Consider the following 18,084-nt stretch of genomic DNA (forward strand, 5'->3'; position numbering starts at 1 on the left):
TGATGGAGAAGTTTCTTCTGGTAACAACGAGTGATTTCTTGAAGGGAATACAACTTAATCTTCAGTTTTCTTCCTCTAAGTGGCAGGCACTGATGCTCCAGGCTTCGATGGTTAAACAGGATCTTTGTTGTTATATGTCTCCGAAGACAGTAGTTTCCAGAGGCTGAAGAGTTAAGGGAAACCCAGAGACATAAATGAGGTTGATTCAGGACTTCCAGAAGCCTGAAACTTATAGCAATCAGCTGGTCACCGATCAAGTTCACTTCTGTTGTCTGGATAAAAAGGGTTTAGATGAAATCAGATTCTTAATTTTGAGGCACAGTCCTTTCTGGGCCCACGGGTTGATCCTCTTTTTAATGCAGTCGATCAGTGGGGCTGTGTCTCTGTTCCTTTTCCATCTAAGCTTCTTTTCTCCGTCCGATCTTGTTTGCTGGTCTCCTGCGAGGAAACAACCCCGTTCCCTCCTTCAGCATTGTTTTTATGGTGCTTGATGCTTTCGCCAGTCAGCCCCTTATTAGGCTTCTCAGTTATTGTGCAACGTATTCAGTTCAGCTTCTTGGTTATTGCTCAATACTTTAGTCACGGTCATCGTGACCTACTGATGCTGTTTCTCAGCCTTGGAGATGCCGGTAATAGCCACGCAGCTGGCTGTAGACTCATCCTCCCTTCCTCCCGTTAGCCTTCAAAAGGTTTGCTGTCAGCATGCAGCTGGCTCTCGTCACTCCTAGTCATCCTACAGTTCTTTCCCTAATCTGCTCAGTTTTAAACTTTACACAGTATTACACATTTCATTCTTCAGCTTTCAGCATTTACTTTAAAACACCGTTGCAAAACCATCACTTCATTCTTTTTATTCATGCTTCACAAATGATTAATGTTATATCTCTTTCATATATAGCTGATTGAGAATGTCAAACCATAATGTTTTTTTACTCTAATTCTCAGTTCTTAACCACATTTCAATCATACATCTTTTAACTTGTTAATCAAAGGTTACTAATTTCATTTAATACTTGTAAAAGAATGGAAAATCATCATACATCATTGGATACTTGTTGTTTATACTTCTGCAAAAGATAAGACAGATAATATGCGGCAGATAATATGTGGCTCCACACAGGCCTCTCCAGTCTTTCATCTCCAGAATATGAGAATATGCTTGTTTCACTCCCTACTGCTTCAACTGTGTGTTTTAATAATTATTGCATGGATTACACAGAAGGATATTTATTGTAACTTTTATGAAGTTAACTGTGAGCAGTTACTAAATGTTGCATGGATTACATGGAAAGATCTCACCTTATTTTGACACCATGTACTCAACCACTTCGTAGTTATTATGTCCAGCTTTGTGCTTTGTGCTTATCACAAATATGTCTAAATAAAATACATTGACGTTTGGGGTTGTGATGTGACAAAGGGCAGTTTCTTTACCAATTTTGCTCCAGAATACTTGAAACTACAAAGACTGTGTTGTTCCTGAGAAAATGTCAACCCCCACACCTCCCACCCCCTATTGCCACTGTATAATTACCACCCTACATAGTGGGACTGGATCAAAATAGTTTGATGCACTGTCCACAATTAAAATTTGCAATAAGGTGGTCAATAGTAACACAAAGAAATGTTTAGTGAACAGAACTTACAGTACTATACTATGTTGCAATGAAAATTATATATTTATAACATAATATCGTTTTCTATATTCAGATAGGTTGTTTAAAAGAATTTGATTTGGGTTTAAAACTGATCTAAAAAAAACGGAAATAAGACTGCAGTGCATAAGGAGTTTACCATTAATGTGTTAAAAAAAAGGATGTAAAACAAATATTAATATGCTTTATTTAAATAAATGTTCCATTTGTATGTCTAAGTTGAATCTGAAACAGAAACTTTATTGTGGCCCACAGTAGCAGCGCTTGCTTGTTTTTTTTTTTTTGTTCGCTATATCTCTGGTGAGTATTGATAGACTCCACATGACACATTCAAAATACCCTTAATGCATTGTGCAGAGTTGATTTCATTTAATGGCCTCCAACTGAGCAATCGTGCACAGACTGATGGAGAAATACAAGAAACTGTTATTCTATTCTATCAAACACAGAAGTCCCTGACTGTTCAGTGGTGAATTACTGAACAAAATACTAATGTGCTGTCATCATGTCATTGTGCTGAAAGCGAAAGCAGTTCTGACCCTAGATCCATTTTCTCTGCTCTTGACAGGCTGCCACAACATTCCCATTTGCATTTTTGAGCACAGCAAGTGTCGTTTGTTTGCAGCCGGAGAAGCTGATCGGAACGGTTTCAGCTAATGCACCATACAGCCATTTCTGCAGATCAATAAGCTCCGTTTACCCTGTAATCACCCCAAGAGGTTAAATATATGGGTCAGGTGATCTCTGTTATCTGCAGTCTACAGGTATAGATTTTTCATAGATCAAATGAGAAGATATTTAGGATGTGCACCAATATAAGGCAAAATGCATTTCACCTTCAAGGATATACACAGGCAATGTATCTTCTGCAGAGATTTTAGGCAGCTGACATACAGGCCATGCCAGAGCTTAAAATATTTGGACACCAAAATGACAAGAACAATAAGTACAAAAGGAGGAGAACAATAGAGGATCTGTTCATAGACAAATAATGAATAATGGCTGGCAGCTTGCAGGCGTTCTTGGGAGCTGATAGCTTTTTATGACATTTGGTTGTTGCTTTGCTGCACTCTAGTGGTAAAACGAAAACATAGACTTCTGTAGTCTCAGAAAAGAGGACTGCTCAATTCCATGTGGCTTACAGGTCCTTCTCAAAATATTAGCATATTGTGATAAAGTTAATTATTTTCCATAATGTCATGATGAAAATTTAACATTCATATATTTTAGATTCATTGCACACTAACTGAAATATTTCAGGTCTTTTATTGTCTTAATATGGATGATTTTGGCATACAGCTCATGAAAACCCAAAATTCCTATCTCACAAAATTAGCATATTTCATCCGACCAATAAAAGAAAAGTGTTTTTAATACAAAAAACGTCAACCTTCAAATAATCATGTACAGTTATGCACTCAATACTTGGTCAGGAATCCTTTGGCAGAAATGACTGCTTCAATGCGGCGTGGCATGGAGGCAATCAGCCTGTGGCACTGCTGAGGTCTTATGGAGGCCCAGGATGCTTCGATAGCGGCTTTTAACTCATCCAGAGTGTTGGGTCTTGAGTCTCTCAACGTTCTCTTCACAATATCCCACAGATTCTCTATGGGGTTCAGGTCAGGAGAGTTGGCAGGCCAATTGAGCACAGTGATACCATGGTCAGTAAACCATTTACCAGTGGTTTTGGCACTGTGAGCAGGTGCCAGGTCGTGCTGAAAAATGAAATCTTCATCTCCATAAAGCTTTTCAGCAGATGGAAGCATGAAGTGCTCCAAAATCTCCTGATAGCTAGCTGCATTGACCCTGCCCTTGATAAAACACAGTGGACCAACACCAGCAGCTGACACGGCACCCCAGACCATCACTGACTGTGGGTACTTGACACTGGACTTCTGGCATTTGGCATTTCCTTCTCCCCAGTCTTCCTCCAGACTCTGGCACCTTGATTTCCGAATGACATGCAGAATTTGCTTTCATCCGAAAAAAGTACTTTGAACCACTGAGCAACAGTCCAGTGCTGCTTCTCTGTAGCCCAGGTCAGGCGCTTCTGCCGCTGTTTCTGGTTCAAAAGTGGCTTGACCTGGGGAATGCGGCACCTGTAGCCCATTTCCTGCACACGCCTGTGCACGGTGGCTCTGGATGTTTCTACTCCAGACTCAGTCCACTGTTTCCGCAGGTCCCCCAAGGTCTGGAATCGGCCTTTCTCCACAATCTTCCTCAGGGTCCAGTCACCTCTTCTCATTGTGCAGCGTTTTCTGCCACACTTTTTCCTTCCCACAGACTTCCCACTGAGGTGCCTTGATACAGCACTCTGGGAACAGCCTATTCGTTCAGAAATGTCTTTCTGTGTCTTACCCTCTTGCTTGAGGGTGTCAATAGTGGCCTTCTGGACAGCAGTCAGGTCGGCAGTCTTACCCATGATTGGGGTTTTGAGTGATGAACCAGGCTGGGAGTTTTAAAGGCCTCAGGAATCTTTTGCAGGTGTTTAGAGTTAACTTGTTGATTCAGATGATTAGGTTCATAGCTCGTTTAGAGACCCTTTTAATGATATGCTAATTTTGTGAGATAGGAATTTTGGTTTTCATGAGCTGTATGCCAAAATCATCCGTATTAAGACAATAAAAGACCTGAAATATTTCAGTTAGTGTGCAATGAATCTAAAATATATGAATGTTAAATTTTCATCATGACATTATGGAAAATAATGAACTTTATCACAATATGCTAATATTTTGAGAAGGACCTGTATTTTGGCCAGACAACAATAACAAAAATATTTTGTCTCAGTTGTTATCTCTTATACATTTAATAATTTCATTTACTGCCTTTATGTGAGTTTTGAGCTGTCCCGGATTAGTAACCAGGAGTTAGTTATTTAAACCAGGTAAAACCTGGGTATAAAACAGGACTTAGGACTTGACAACATTTTGGTGTGTGCTTTGCATCAAGGTCCTCAACCGTAATACCAGCGGACAACCTTTTGGCCGTGTGCCAGACACACAGTCTACTTTTAAAATTGTTCTGTTTTTAATGCACAGAAAATGGCTACAGCGACTGAAATTAGCATGTGTTTGATCATAAAACATTTCTGAGTCAACCAAAAGCATTACCTGATTACCAGTTGATTACATATTAAAGTCAAAAAAATGTATGGTGTGATTAGGACTTTAGATGCTGCTAAATATTGGGGACACCATTGCACAGAAGAAGTGTTTCCCTCGTCTTTATTATTAAATGCGGAGAAGGCTATTAAATATTAATGTTCGTACCACTATTTAAGAAATAAGACAAAAATGTGTGTGTTAGACCCCCTTTACAGCAATTTAACACCACCCTGCAGTCTCCAGGCTTTCCGAGATAGTTTGAACATCACTACATTGCAGCCCATTTGGAAAATCTTATTTCAGTATAAAGACCTGAAGTATCATACTGCATTCTTAGTTCTCAGCACATATGTTTTATGCTGCTACATCTTGCCACTGGTATAATATATCCAACATAATGTTTCCTTGTCACTTCTTATTAGTTTCATCCTTGGTCTGGATGAGAAAAAACAGGATGCAGGATGCAGGGGAGCGGTTTTGTGTACAGCATGGCTGAACATGCCATCCTGTGCAATAACTTTTGGCTGATGCAGCACTCAAAGATCGCAGTCAGAAGGAATCATGCATATAAAATCCATAATCTGTGTGCCTTTTACTGATCTGTGAGCATATAACACCAAGGCTGAAGCTTGAAGGTGTTACTTGAGTTGTTCTGTGACAAATATTTTATATTATACCCCATGAGCCGATAAAATGTTTCCTCTTCTTTTCTTTTTTCTTATTCCTTCTCATTAGTTTTTAGATGCCAGTACGATTATTTAAAATTGACAGTGTACATTAATTAACAAATGAACACATTATTGGTAAATTTACCTCAATTAGCCAACAGGGTAGTTTTCATTGGTAATGCGCTTTATAATTAAATACAATGTCTGGCCTTTTCACTGAAAACTCTAGTTTGAAGTTTGCAACCTGAGAAATTCATCTAAAAACCATCTACTGTTGCTGCCAGGCTCCTCTGAACAGCACCAAGGATACAGATTCAGTGCCACCAGAGATTTTGTGCATGCTAAGAACAGTCAGGGGAACTCTCACCCTCCATCATGCATTATGACAAGTAAACTCAAAGCACCCCAGAGGACCTCTGCACAGACCATCTACATTCTAGGTTATTTTTATTGTCATGGTGCAGTCTTAATCTGGTGTAAAGAGGGCCTTACTGTGTGCCATTAAACCCAATACGCATATTTACCCGGCTTTCTTTATTGAGGGTGAGCTAGATTTGTCAAAATATAAACTTCTAAAACACTGTTCAGTGTGTGCAGACACCTGTTCAACCATTTATATGAAATAATGTTTACAAGAAAAACAGCATTACAGCTCCATTAAATGCTAAAAAAGACAAAAACATACAATTTTAAACATCTACATGTAAAATAAAATAAAAAAACAACATTATTTGTAACCTAATTTATATACAGTTTTACCAAAATAAGATATACAGGTCCTTCTCAAAATATTAGCATATTGTGATAAAGTTCATTATTTTCCATAATGTCATGATGAAAATTTAACATTCCTATATTTTAGATTCATTGCACACTAACTGAAATATTTCAGGTCTTTTATTGTCTTAATACGGATGATTTTGGCATACAGCTCATGAAAACCCAAAATTCCTATCTCACTAAATTAGCATATCATTAAAAGGGTCTCTAAACGAGCTATGAACCTAATCATCTGAATCAACGAGTTAACTCTAAACACCTGCAAAAGATTCCTGAGGCCTTTAAAACTCCCAGCCTGGTTCATCACTCAAAACCCCAATCATGGGTAAGACTGCCGACCTGACTGCTGTCCAGAAGGCCACTATTGACACCCTCAAGCAAGAGGGTAAGACACAGAAATAAATTTCTGAACAAATAGGCTGTTCCCAGAGTGCTGTATCAAGGCACCTCAGTGGGAAGTCTGTGGGAAGGAAAAAGTGTGGCAGAAAACGCTGCACAACGAGAAGAGGTGACCGGACCCTGAGGAAGATTGTGGAGAAGGGCCGATTCCAGACCTTGGGGGACCTGCGGAAGCAGTGGACTGAGTCTGGAGTAGAAACATCCAGAGCCACCGTGCACAGGCGTGTGCAGGAAATGGGCTACAGGTGCCGCATTCCCCAGGTCAAGCCACTTTTGAACCAGGAACAGCAGCAGAAGCGCCTGACCTGGGCTACAGAGAAGCAGCACTGGACTGTTGCTCAGTGGTCCAAAGTACTTTTTTCAGATGAAAGCAAATTCTGCATGTCATTCAGAAATCAAGGTGCCAGAGTTTGGAGGAAGACTGGGGAGAAGGAAATGCCAAAATGCCAGAAGTCCAGTGTCAAGTACCCACAGTCAGTGATGGTCTGGGGTGTCGTGTCAGCTGCTGGTGTTGGTCCACTGTGTTTTATCAAGGGCAGGGTCAATGCAGCTAGCTATCAGGAGATTTTGGAGCACTTCATGCTTCCATCTGCTGAAAAGCTTTATGGAGATGAAGATTTCATTTTTCAGCACGACCTGGCACCTGCTCACAGTGCCAAAACCACTGGTAAATGGTTTACTGACCATGGTATCACTATGCTCAATTGGCCTGCCAACTCTCCTGACCTGAACCCCATAGAGAATCTGTGGGATATTGTGAAGAGAACGTTGAGAGACTCAAGACCCAACACTCTGGATGAGCTAAAGGCCGCTATCGAAGCATCCTGGGCCTCCATAAGACCTCAGCAGTGCCACAAGCTGATTGCCTCCATGCCACGCCGCATTGAAGCAGTCATTTCTGCAAAAGGATTCCCGACCAAGTATTGAGTGCATAACTGTACATGATTATTTGAAGGTTGACGTTTTTTGTATTAAAAACACTTTTCTTTTATTGGTCGGATGAAATATGCTAATTTTGTGAGATAGGAATTTTGGGTTTTCATGAGCTGTATGCCACAATCATCCATATTAAGACAATAAAAGACCTGAAATATTTCAGTTAGTGTGCAATGAATCTAAAATATATGAATGTTAAATTTTCATCATGACATTATGGAAAATAATGAACTTTATCACAATATGCTAATTTTTTGAGAAGGACCTGTATACTGACCTATAGGTGGCTTAAAGAGCTCACCATTTTACCCACTTTCAAAACAAGATTTTAAAAACATCAAAGAGCATAATAACAAATATCTTACAGGATTTATTAACGATGGTGTACACTTGGCTTTGCACTGTCGGGTCTTTCACTGGATAAAACCGACCAAACATGAAGGGGCTGTGAAACGTTGTCTCTGCCTTAACCTGATAGCTGAAGATTTCTCCGCCTGCAGCAGAGCACGCAAGCGTTCCTGCTGTACACTTTGGATATTTGACGAAACCAGTGCTGTCCCCTCAGATCATGAAGGATTGAGTTTGTTTGTAGTGCTTGAGCTGTAGGGAGCAAAGAGAAAATGAATAATTTCCTCTAATTAGTCTAATCGGGGACCGGTGTTATCAGCAACTTATCAACTGCATTTAATGGCAAACCTGAAGTAATGCAAGCAAAGCAAGTCCTGGCACGGTAAGAGCTGCTTTGATTACTTACGTTGTGGGTGGGAGGAGGAAGAGGCGGGGGAGGGTTGTAGGACTTGGTGCTGAAGGACAAAGGGTGATAGTTCAGAATGAGCTCTTACATAGATAATATAACACAAAGTCACAGAGGGCGTGAAGTGAGAGTAAAAAGAGACACTCACCTTTTTGTCTTCCTGTTCTCTGTAAAAAAAAAAAAAAAAAAAAAGAAATGATCAGGAAATTAATACATCTATAGTCTTAATCAGCACCATAAATCTTCTGTATCTGTTTAAAGAGGTGAGCATTCACTGGAGGAATCTTATATCTTTGTCATTCTTTCTTCTCAGGTTTCTTTCAATCTGATTTCATGAGAAAACATCTCTCTTTGAGATGATAGATGTCCACCAAGTAGTCTTTTCTTCTGGATCATATTAGTACTCAGTGGCTTAATCCAGAGAATTGCCACTGAAAATAACTACATACTGGAAATAATGATCCAAAAAAAAAACAAAGGTAAGACCAATAGGACTTAATAAACAGTTAATTAAGCAATTAAATAGAAGATGTTAAAATAATCCTAAAATGACAAAACAGGTCTTTGCAGCTGACAAAAAAATAATGGTAGTACTCTTGCGATTATACCGTTTCATTTAAAACTTTACTTCCTATTTTCTATTCGTAAAAATATAGTGCTTCTCTTTCCTATGTTGCATGGTTGCTCTCATATCAATAGCATGAGATATTTTGTTCTGGAAGGAAAAAATAAAAGATTAGAAATCTTTTGGTTAAGATAATGATCGTCACATTACACAAGTTTGTAATGCTCAACACTAATCCTGTCCCGGAGGTGTAATTAAACATCGCTGTTATCTCAGCAGTGTCAAGCTTGTGTTGTTTCAAGAGGATGTGTTAAAATTATGAGCAGGAAATTAAACATGAAGTTGGCTGTGAAACCTCACTAGCTGACTGAAAAACATGTCGACTGTACCTTTAAGTTATATTATCTCCCCCAAACCTTCCTTATCTAAAATGTTAAATATTTTCAAATATAAAAACAGATAAAAATACATAATCGAGAAATTATACATTTGCTTATCTATCTATCTATCTATCTATCTATCTATCTATCTATCTATCTATCTATCTATCTATCTATCTATCTATCTATCTATCTATCTATCTATCTATCTATCTATCTATCTATCTATCTATCTATCTATCTATCTATCTATCTATCTATCTATCTATCTATCTATCTATCTATCTATCTATCTATCTATCTATCTATCTATCTATCTATCTATCTATCTCTCTATCTCTCTATCTCTCTATCTCTCTATCTCTCTATCTCTCTATCTCTCTATCTCTCTATCTCTCTCTCGTTTTCCTACTTACAAATAATGAAGAACTGTGTAATTTACATCATAGTTACACAATCCAAAAAAAATCCAGAAAATCAGTCAGTCAGTCATTTTCTACCGCTTATTCCATAGTGGTGCCTATCTCCAGAAAATCACATTGTATGATATTAAAATTATTAACTTGCATTTTATTGCATGAAAGAAGTATTTGATTACCTCCCAACTAGCAAGATTTCTGGCTTTCACAGACCTGTCATTTTGTGTTTAAGAAGCCCTCCTATCCTCCATTTATTATATGTATTGATTGTGCCTGTTTGAACTTGTTACCTGTCTAAAGCACACCTGTCCACACACTTAATCAATCAAACTGCACTCGCCATGTTTGGAGGAAGAAGGATGAGTACAACCCCAAGAACACCATCCCAACCATGATGCGAGGGGGTGCAAACATCATTCTTTGGGGATGCTTTTCTGCAAAAGGGGCAGGGCCACTGGACCGTATTGAGAAGAGGATGGATGGGGCCATGTATTGTGGGATACAACCTCCTTCCCCCAATACGAACATTGAAAATGGGTCATGGATGGGTCTTCCAGTGGGACAATGATCCGAAACACACAGCCAGAGCAACTAAGCAGTGGCTTCATAAGTAGCATTTCAAGGTCCTTGAGTTGCCTAGCCGATTTCCAGACCTGAACCTAACAGAACATCTTCATTGGGAGCTGAAACTCCATGTTGCTCAGAAACAGCACCAAAACCAAACGTTCTGAAGAAGATCTGTGTGGAGGAGTGGGCCAAAATCCCTGCTGTAATGTGTGCAACCCTGGTCAAAAACTACAGGAAACATCTGACCTAAACAAAGGTTTCTTTACCAGATATTAAGTTCTATTTTCTATTGTATCAAAAAAGATTCACACTAAAGACGTAATGTGGAAAACAGTTTGCATTAAACATTACAGTCTTCTACATGTTCTCATGTTTGCAGAGCTTGATTGGTAAACTCTGTACTCAGCCCACAGTTTTGCAGGAATATGTCAGTACTCACTCTTGCAGCAGCCTCGGCGGCGGCAGACACAGATGCAGATGCAGCAGAAAAGGATCAGTGCCACAAACCCTGATGTACCTGCTATTAACATTGTCATATTCCATGGATCTGCCAGGACAGTAATAAATGCTCAGTCACTTATTATTAATACATGAGGGGTGATTAATTTTTATTTTCAAAAAAGAAACTTACATTCAACAACTGTGAGCTGTTTGGCTACACAGCTCTTTGGTGCCCCCACACTATTGGAGGACTCACAGCGGTACATCCCTGTGTCTTCTTTGGACACACTCTTGAACTTCTGCTCCAAACCATCAGAGATAAAGTCAGATAACAAGAGGAACGATCAGCAGCTGTGACTGTACATCTGTGCTTTATCTTGTATTTGGTTACTTTGCACAAACAGACAATGGAAAAATGTTTGAATGCGCTCACCAATGTGCCCTTGTTTGTGTCCATGCTGTACGGAGCATCTCCAGTGGCCGTCAGAGCCTTGCTGTCTTTGTACCAGCGGTAGGTGGCAGGAGGCATGCTGAGCTTGTCCTTACAGAACAGTTCAAGGCCAGTGCCGACAAACACAGAGCTCGGCACCTCGCACGATGGGACGTGAGGAGGCACTGAGATGGCACAGAAGAAGAACAGCAAAAAAAAATGCACATTTAATGGTAACAAGCTTGTAAAGTCTTTGCACTTCTCAATGTGTAACCAAACAAATTTTTAAAAACAGAAACGGAAAATCAGTAAGGTCAAGGAGAGATATTATTTCCGTGCTGTTTGTGGTTGAGATTAACCCCACTACACTGTTTGTGAGAGACAGAAAACACAGTGTCAAAACAGTCAAAACCACACCAACAAACATTATTAGTCATCCTATTTCTATCTTCTTCTCAACAGCTGACCATGACAACGAAATGCCAAAAACACAAAAACATTTTGAAAAGTTGCTAATTATGATACAAATTTTTGTTAAAATGCAGTTAGAAACGACATAGTAAATAGTGACTCACAAGGGCAGAAACATGACGCTGTGTTTCCTGATAAAAGATAGAATTAAGCAAAAATGTTCCAGGTTTCCTATTCTGTGCTACTCAGGTTTGCATGTCTCAAGAAATCTGTGTGTCTGGATCACAATCTCTGTTTTTTATCTCAGTGAAATGTCCAGATGCTTTTGATTTTTTTTTATACTAACTCAGAAATAAAGAATTAAACATGTTATCTTGGCAGGAAAGTGTCAATCAAGTCTTATTTGAAAAGAAAAGAAATATAGAAAAATTTATGAACCAAGTTTTTTTTTAGGTTTGAGCACTTTTTGCACAAATAAATAACTGTAGATAAAGTACGGTGGCATAGCTTTCATGGTAAAGGGGACCCGGGAGACTTGATCTGAGATTTGATCATTATCTTCTAAAGATATTTTTGTATACATCAGGGCAGTTTAAAAAAGCTAAAAAATCTGCTAATAATTTTAGGATACAGCAAAATTTCTCAACTTTAACAATATTTTTGAAATCTCAGGTTTCATTTGTGACTCCTAAGTACTTGATTATTTATTGGAGAGGAAGATTTTACGGCCTTTGTTTTATAAAAAGATCTATATTTTGATACACAGTAGATAACTGTACAATGGCCGACAGGTGCAAACACGCATCAAACGACAAAAACTCGCTGCAAACACATTAATAGTGCAAACTCCATAATTCAGGAAAGATGCAAACCTCCAAGTTTCATCTGGGCAATCCTGTTAATGTCTTTACTGCGGCTCTATTTCCATATGACTTGATTGTTGACTCCCCCTAGTGGTCTGGTGTACTTCCGTTTTGTGGAGTGAGTTTGCAGCTTTTTTAACTTGCTGTTGTTTTTGCTATTTGCAGCATTTTTCCTTTTGCTTCTGTCTATTTTCTGTGATTGTGTTGTTTTTCTTTTGCAGCGTTTCTCTGTTGCATTGGTTTTTTGTGTTTGAGGTTTTTTGGAGTTTGCATTATTCACGTGTTTGTAGCATGTTTGCATCTGTGCATTTAGTTTATGATCTTAATTATTTTACCACATAATCACAAAACAGTTAAAAAGGGTCTAAAATCTTAATATTTTTATGATATGCTCAAAATAAACCTGTGAAGGGTCTCCTTTGCACTGGCAAACAGTAAGTCAAAACTAAGCAAGTGTTTGCACTGTCAGTGTTCAGTTTTAACATACCAAGCACATTGAGGGTCACTGTGGCCTCTCCGAGGTTAACGTGGTCTTCCCTGGCAGTCACTTCACAACGATATTCTCCTGAGTCTTTCTGGGTGACAGAGTGTATTGTCAACGTCGCTCCCTCTATTTTAGCCCGTTCTGCGTAGGACTCTAAGATGGAAAGAAGAGAAATCTAGACTAAGGAAGGAAAACAGGTGGCAAATCTGGCACAAAAGGTATAGAAGTTTGCTTGATAAATAAATGTGTGCTTTAGAGGTATTTGACTCACTGGCAAATTTCTTGTCGAAGTAAACAAAAGTCACTCCTTTTCCTTTCTTTTTCCACTCAATTCGAGGGTTCTGGTCTTTTTCTGTTTTGAACTCACAGGACAACACGGCATCTTAAAGGGCAGAAAGCAAAACAGGTCAAACATTTACATTACAGCAAATGAATGACAGATGTATTATAGATCAGTTTCACACAGACTGATGATTTCAAGCCGTTATTTCTGTTAATTATGATGACTTTACTCTTACTGCTAATGGAAACACGACAATAAAGATTAGAATATTAAATAGAAATGTGGGCTTAATGAAAAGAATGTTTAAGACTTGCTGAAATGTAGTTTTCAAAAGGTACTTTTAATCTGACAAATGACTCCTCCTTTTCAGAAATACAATCAAACAAAACAAAATGATAATAGTAAAGCTAATTTACGCTAGACTTTTAGACAAGATTAAAAACAGAACTTAGAAATAGATCTAATTAACATATGCTTTTGTTTCTGTTAAAAAGTTTGGGATCCACAACTTTAAGTTTTAAGAACTCTTTAAGTTTTAAGAACTCTTTAAGTTTTAAGAACTCTTTAAGTTTTAAGTGCAAATGAACATAATGTCATAATATGTGTCATTTCTCAGAATTTGTGAAAAATAGTAGAAGACAGGAATTTAACACAGCAGAAATAATTTATTTTCATAACTAATCAATAAGTTCAAGGAGACTGCTTGGCAATTAAACTTATAATGATCAACCATTTAGTAATTGAACCACTGAAAATTAAAATAAACATACAACATAATCAGAGATCGTGTACAGTCTTACCTGTGTGCTCATGGATCTCCACTTTGGGTTTACTGGTGCTTACAGTCACCGACAGACACATGTGACCTATAACAGGAAGAAAAGGCTCATTTTTCTTTCAGGTTATCTAATACAGGCTTTCCAATACTTCTACAGGAATATTATCTTCACAAATCACCATGGACCTTGATCGTTTTGCAGTAAACCAAGATTCTTTAATCAAGCTTTCCTTCAGAGTGCAGTAAAACACATTTAACAAAGACTTAGCCACTTGTGGATCTTAATACTGGCAATATATGTTTGATTATTATTAAAATTAAGATATGAAGCAGCATCAAAACCTAGAGCCACTATTTTATCTGACATGCACAAGTTTCTATATTGTAGACACAAGAAAATTACATAGCAAAATAAAAAAAAAGTGCAATCAAAGTGCTTCCAGCATTTATTTGGACCAAATAGACCTTTTCTTTAGAGTTTTGTCATTTATTCTGTATTTGCCATAAATACCGTATGCAGCCTGGGATTACAATTTACTACATCAACAAAACATTATATTTGGTTTTCTTAAGAAAGCATTGGATTATTCAATCCCTTATCAGGATTGTCCAGATCTTCACAAAAAATCAGGAAATAAGCAAACAAAATAAACAACAAATTAACAAAAGACTTTAAAGTAAGAAAATATTTGTAAAGATTTTTATGAAATCAAAGAAAAAACTTTGCACCACCAAGATGTGAAACGCTGACAAAGTAATACATTCTCTGTTTCCAAACATTCTACATATAAACCAAGCTCAACTGTAACCAGAAACCTAATGCCCGAGCCAAACATTATTTCTAAGTAGTAGGATGCATGAAGCCTGTGAATAGATAAACAGACAGAGAGAGAAACATATAATGTGTGGTTACATCCAGGTGGTGCCAGGAGCGGTGCTGTGCAGGAATGCTGGTGATGAATCATCTTCTGACAAACTCCTTTATCCCGACCTGATAACCTTCTTCAGTGATGTGTCTCTTCAACCTTAGCTCAAACCCAAACAGACACATACACGGACGTCGGACAGACACGCATGACAGTGACCCAACAATGAGGGTTGATAACATGAAGTATGAATATAAGCATTTGACCAAACAGACACTAAAATCTTCTATCCAAAATAGCACAGCCTGGACAGATTTGACAGAAACTGTCCAATCATCAAGTCTCGCTAGAGATTCCCAAACTGAATTTAGTCTGGGCCAACCTAATGGCTGAATATTATTTTATCAAAACCATTCCCTTATAGCTCTGGTTGCATGTTTAGTATCCTTTATCTGCTGGAAGGTGAACTTCTACGCCAGTCGCAGGTCTTCGGCAGAGTCTCACAGCTTTTCTTCCAGGATTTTCCTGCTCCATCCATCTTTCCATTAACTCTATCCAGCTTCCCACCCCCTGTGAAAGAAAAGCAGCCCCACAGCATGATGCTTCCACCACTATGTTTCAACATGGAGATGGTGTGTTCAGAATAACAGTTTTTTTTTTTTTTTTTTTTTTACCAAACATGTTGATTTGCATGTAGGCCATAAAGTTCTCCTCCATAATGGTAAGATTTTAAAATTTCTCAACGAACTGTCAGTTAGCTATAAACTGATTTTCCCACCTGAGCTGTGGATCTCTGCAGCTCCTCCAGAGTCACCAAGAGTCTCTTGGCTGCTTCTTGTGTTAAAGCTTTCCTTGTCCGGTCTGTCAGTTTAAGTGAACTGCAGTGTCTTGGTTTATTTATACTAAGATTTAATTACACCCATGTCCAAACTATATATTAAAAATTAATCACACTTGTCTTTATTTAGGGGCATCAGAGTAAAGGGTTTTATTTGTAAAGCATTTTGAAAACCGAGTACCCTCTTCCTTCAGCTTCACAATTATGTACCATGTTTGTGCTGGTCTAGCACATAAAATCCCAATAAAATACATCAGTTTGTGGTTGTAATGTAAGAAAATGTTAAAGAAAAAATCATAAAAATGACACGTTTACAAGGAACTGTACGCAGTTTAAGTTTCCACTACAGATGCATGTGTCAAATGTTGTTTGAGGATGACTTTCAGTGTGTGTGTGTGTGTGTGTGTGTGTGTGTTGGGACCATGTGCATGTGCTCTTTTTGCACACAAAGACAGCCTGTACCACCGTAACTTTACCCGCCTCAGCTGACACACCACACACAGGGGCATGTACATTTGTAAGGATCTGATTGAAGCCTGACCCCCTATGTTATAAGCTTTACCTTCACCCTTAACTTTAGCAATTTTCTGGATCTTTGTTGTACATGTAAACCAACAAGTCCATTTTTAAATATTCTGTTCTCAAAATATGGAAGAGGATTTACAGCAAACTTACAGTAAATGACCTCATAACCTGGAAGAAATTAAAATTGATTTCTTTGCAAATATCCAAAGCAACTTACAGTTACAGTCTTATAGCTCAGTCTGACAAAAAGATCAATCTTTTCATTTTAGTAGGACATCTGTTCTGCACAAGGAAATATGAGGAAAATCAAAGCACCAAAGCTGCAATTACTGACATAAAGCATGTTGTTTAAAATTCCCACAGCAACATCAAAAGCTTTTTTTTACTGATAGTGAGCAGTTATTTTCATCTCAGTCCAATTAACAACAGGGGCAGACTAAAGCCAACTTTTTCATCTAAAACAGCAGGATCTGAAACTTCTCTGTAGCTCCATGTGATCCGTTTCATCAGGCTGTGGATCTCTGGTTCAAACAGCATCAGAGCGCGCTCAGTGTAAACATAAAGCTCAGCCACTCCCTTCACAATCTCGGCCCCCGAACACACAACACCCTCCTCACACTGAACAAGGGAGTCTGCAAAATTTCACCCACACAGACACAGACATAAATCAGTGGGAAGAAGCCCAGTAACTCTAGCTCACTTGGAATGCAGTGATTTCCAATGTAAACTCTTTGTGCATAGTTTAATCAAAACATATATTTTATCAGATCATGGCCAAGTAAGTGTAAATCTGTTAATGTCCACTGAAATGTTAAGAATAAAAGTCTTCATGTCAGAATAAACATAAAAGTGCAGAAAATTGGAATTCAAAAGGCATCACATATTTGAAATTCCAGCAAGAATACCCTCTACCTTCCTTTTCTATTATGTGTTCCTTTTTTTGTATATTGTTTGTTTTGCTTGATTAAATGACATTTAACCCAATATTTTAAAGTAATAAATATAAAAAATAATAACATTATCAAAATATCCAATATTAAATATAAAATGTTTTAAATTCCCTCCATACAGGATAGCCTTAAACTACTCCTATTTGTTTTAAAAATTAGAACTGTCTGCAAGTTTTTTGTATCCAGAACAACTTACTGTGTAAAACAATGATGAGCAGGAGCAGTGGCAGCATCTTCGTGGTGTTTTATGGGCCGTCCTGGTTCTGGAGTTTAGCTCTGAGGGGATTTGTTCAGTCTGGATGAGATAAAGTTTAACTGCAAACTCTCTACAGCCTCTTCTTCAAGTTTCATCACTAGCAGGACATGTGGGCGCTCCTGTAGGCTGGACAACTGACAGGGTGCAAGGGAGGGAGACAGGAGGTTTTCTCCGCAGACACACACGTACACACCCACACACACGGAGAAAATGCAAGCAGGACAAGGGTCTGTGTATTGACCTGTGTCGACTGTTAGGCCACATCTAACCATCATTCAAGGGTTTTGTGTTATGGATCATCTTGGTTTAGCCTTTGTAAAAATATTTAAAAAAAACTAAATTCATATTGAAGAAGTCTATAAGGTATTTGATTTGTTTTTACATGATTGTCTGTGTGTTTTTCTAACATATGAAGACATATTGATATTTGATACCAATTTTAACAATACTAAGACATTCACATAAAGTAAATGAACAACATGAACAAAAATAAGACAGTTTCATTTTTTTCTTTAAAATTAAATTTAAAAATATTTTAATTATTTGTAAAACATAATTTTAAGAAATGTAATTTTTGGTGAGAAATCACTGTAGATGTACATGATTCGAACATCATTGCTCAGCATTTTGAAGATGTTTTACCCTGTTTAAACCTCAAACAATTAGCTTGGTTTGTTCCTGGCTGCTAAGATGAGTGAACACCATAGAAAGATCTGTTGAACTTTCTGA

The 18,084-nt window shown here is 38.0% G+C and overlaps 1 protein-coding gene across 2 annotated transcripts; it reads right to left on the reverse strand.

Moving 5' to 3' along the window:
- Positions 1-7,902: 7,902 nt before the first annotated feature.
- Positions 7,903-17,496, reverse strand: jam2b (junctional adhesion molecule 2b). Of its 2 annotated transcripts, XM_047369947.1 has the most exons (11): positions 17,296-17,496; positions 14,834-15,356; positions 13,943-14,008; positions 13,131-13,241; positions 12,863-13,012; positions 11,105-11,286; positions 10,862-10,970; positions 10,670-10,777; positions 8,448-8,466; positions 8,300-8,348; positions 7,903-8,145 (listed from the first exon to the last, which is right to left on the reverse strand). In XM_047369947.1, exons 2-11 carry the CDS (start codon positions 14,883-14,885, stop codon positions 8,107-8,109), a joined length of 885 nt encoding a protein of 294 aa, XP_047225903.1. In that variant the 5' UTR covers positions 14,886-15,356; positions 17,296-17,496; the 3' UTR covers positions 7,903-8,106. The 2 variants fall into 2 exon arrangements, with proteins under 2 accessions (XP_047225903.1, XP_047225904.1); XM_047369948.1 differs by lacking the exon at positions 14,834-15,356 and having other exon boundaries at positions 17,296-17,494.
- Between the last annotated feature and the right edge of the window lie 588 nt (positions 17,497-18,084).

The sequence above is a fragment of the Girardinichthys multiradiatus genome, chromosome 7 (genome assembly GCF_021462225.1).
Source record: "Girardinichthys multiradiatus isolate DD_20200921_A chromosome 7, DD_fGirMul_XY1, whole genome shotgun sequence".
Classification (NCBI taxonomy): Eukaryota; Metazoa; Chordata; class Actinopteri; order Cyprinodontiformes; family Goodeidae; genus Girardinichthys; species Girardinichthys multiradiatus.

Coding starts and splice junctions, on each gene's coding strand:
- jam2b (XM_047369947.1), bottom strand. CDS start 14,885: ATGATTCATCACCAGCATTCCTGCACAGCACCGCTCCTGGCACCACCT. Junction 13,242..13,942: donor GGAGATCCATGAGCACACAG/GTAAGACTGTAC, acceptor CTGCCCTTTAAG/ATGCCGTGTTGTCCTGTGAG. Junction 10,971..11,104: donor ACACAAACAAGGGCACATTG/GTGAGCGCATTC, acceptor GGTTTGGAGCAG/AAGTTCAAGAGTGTGTCCAA.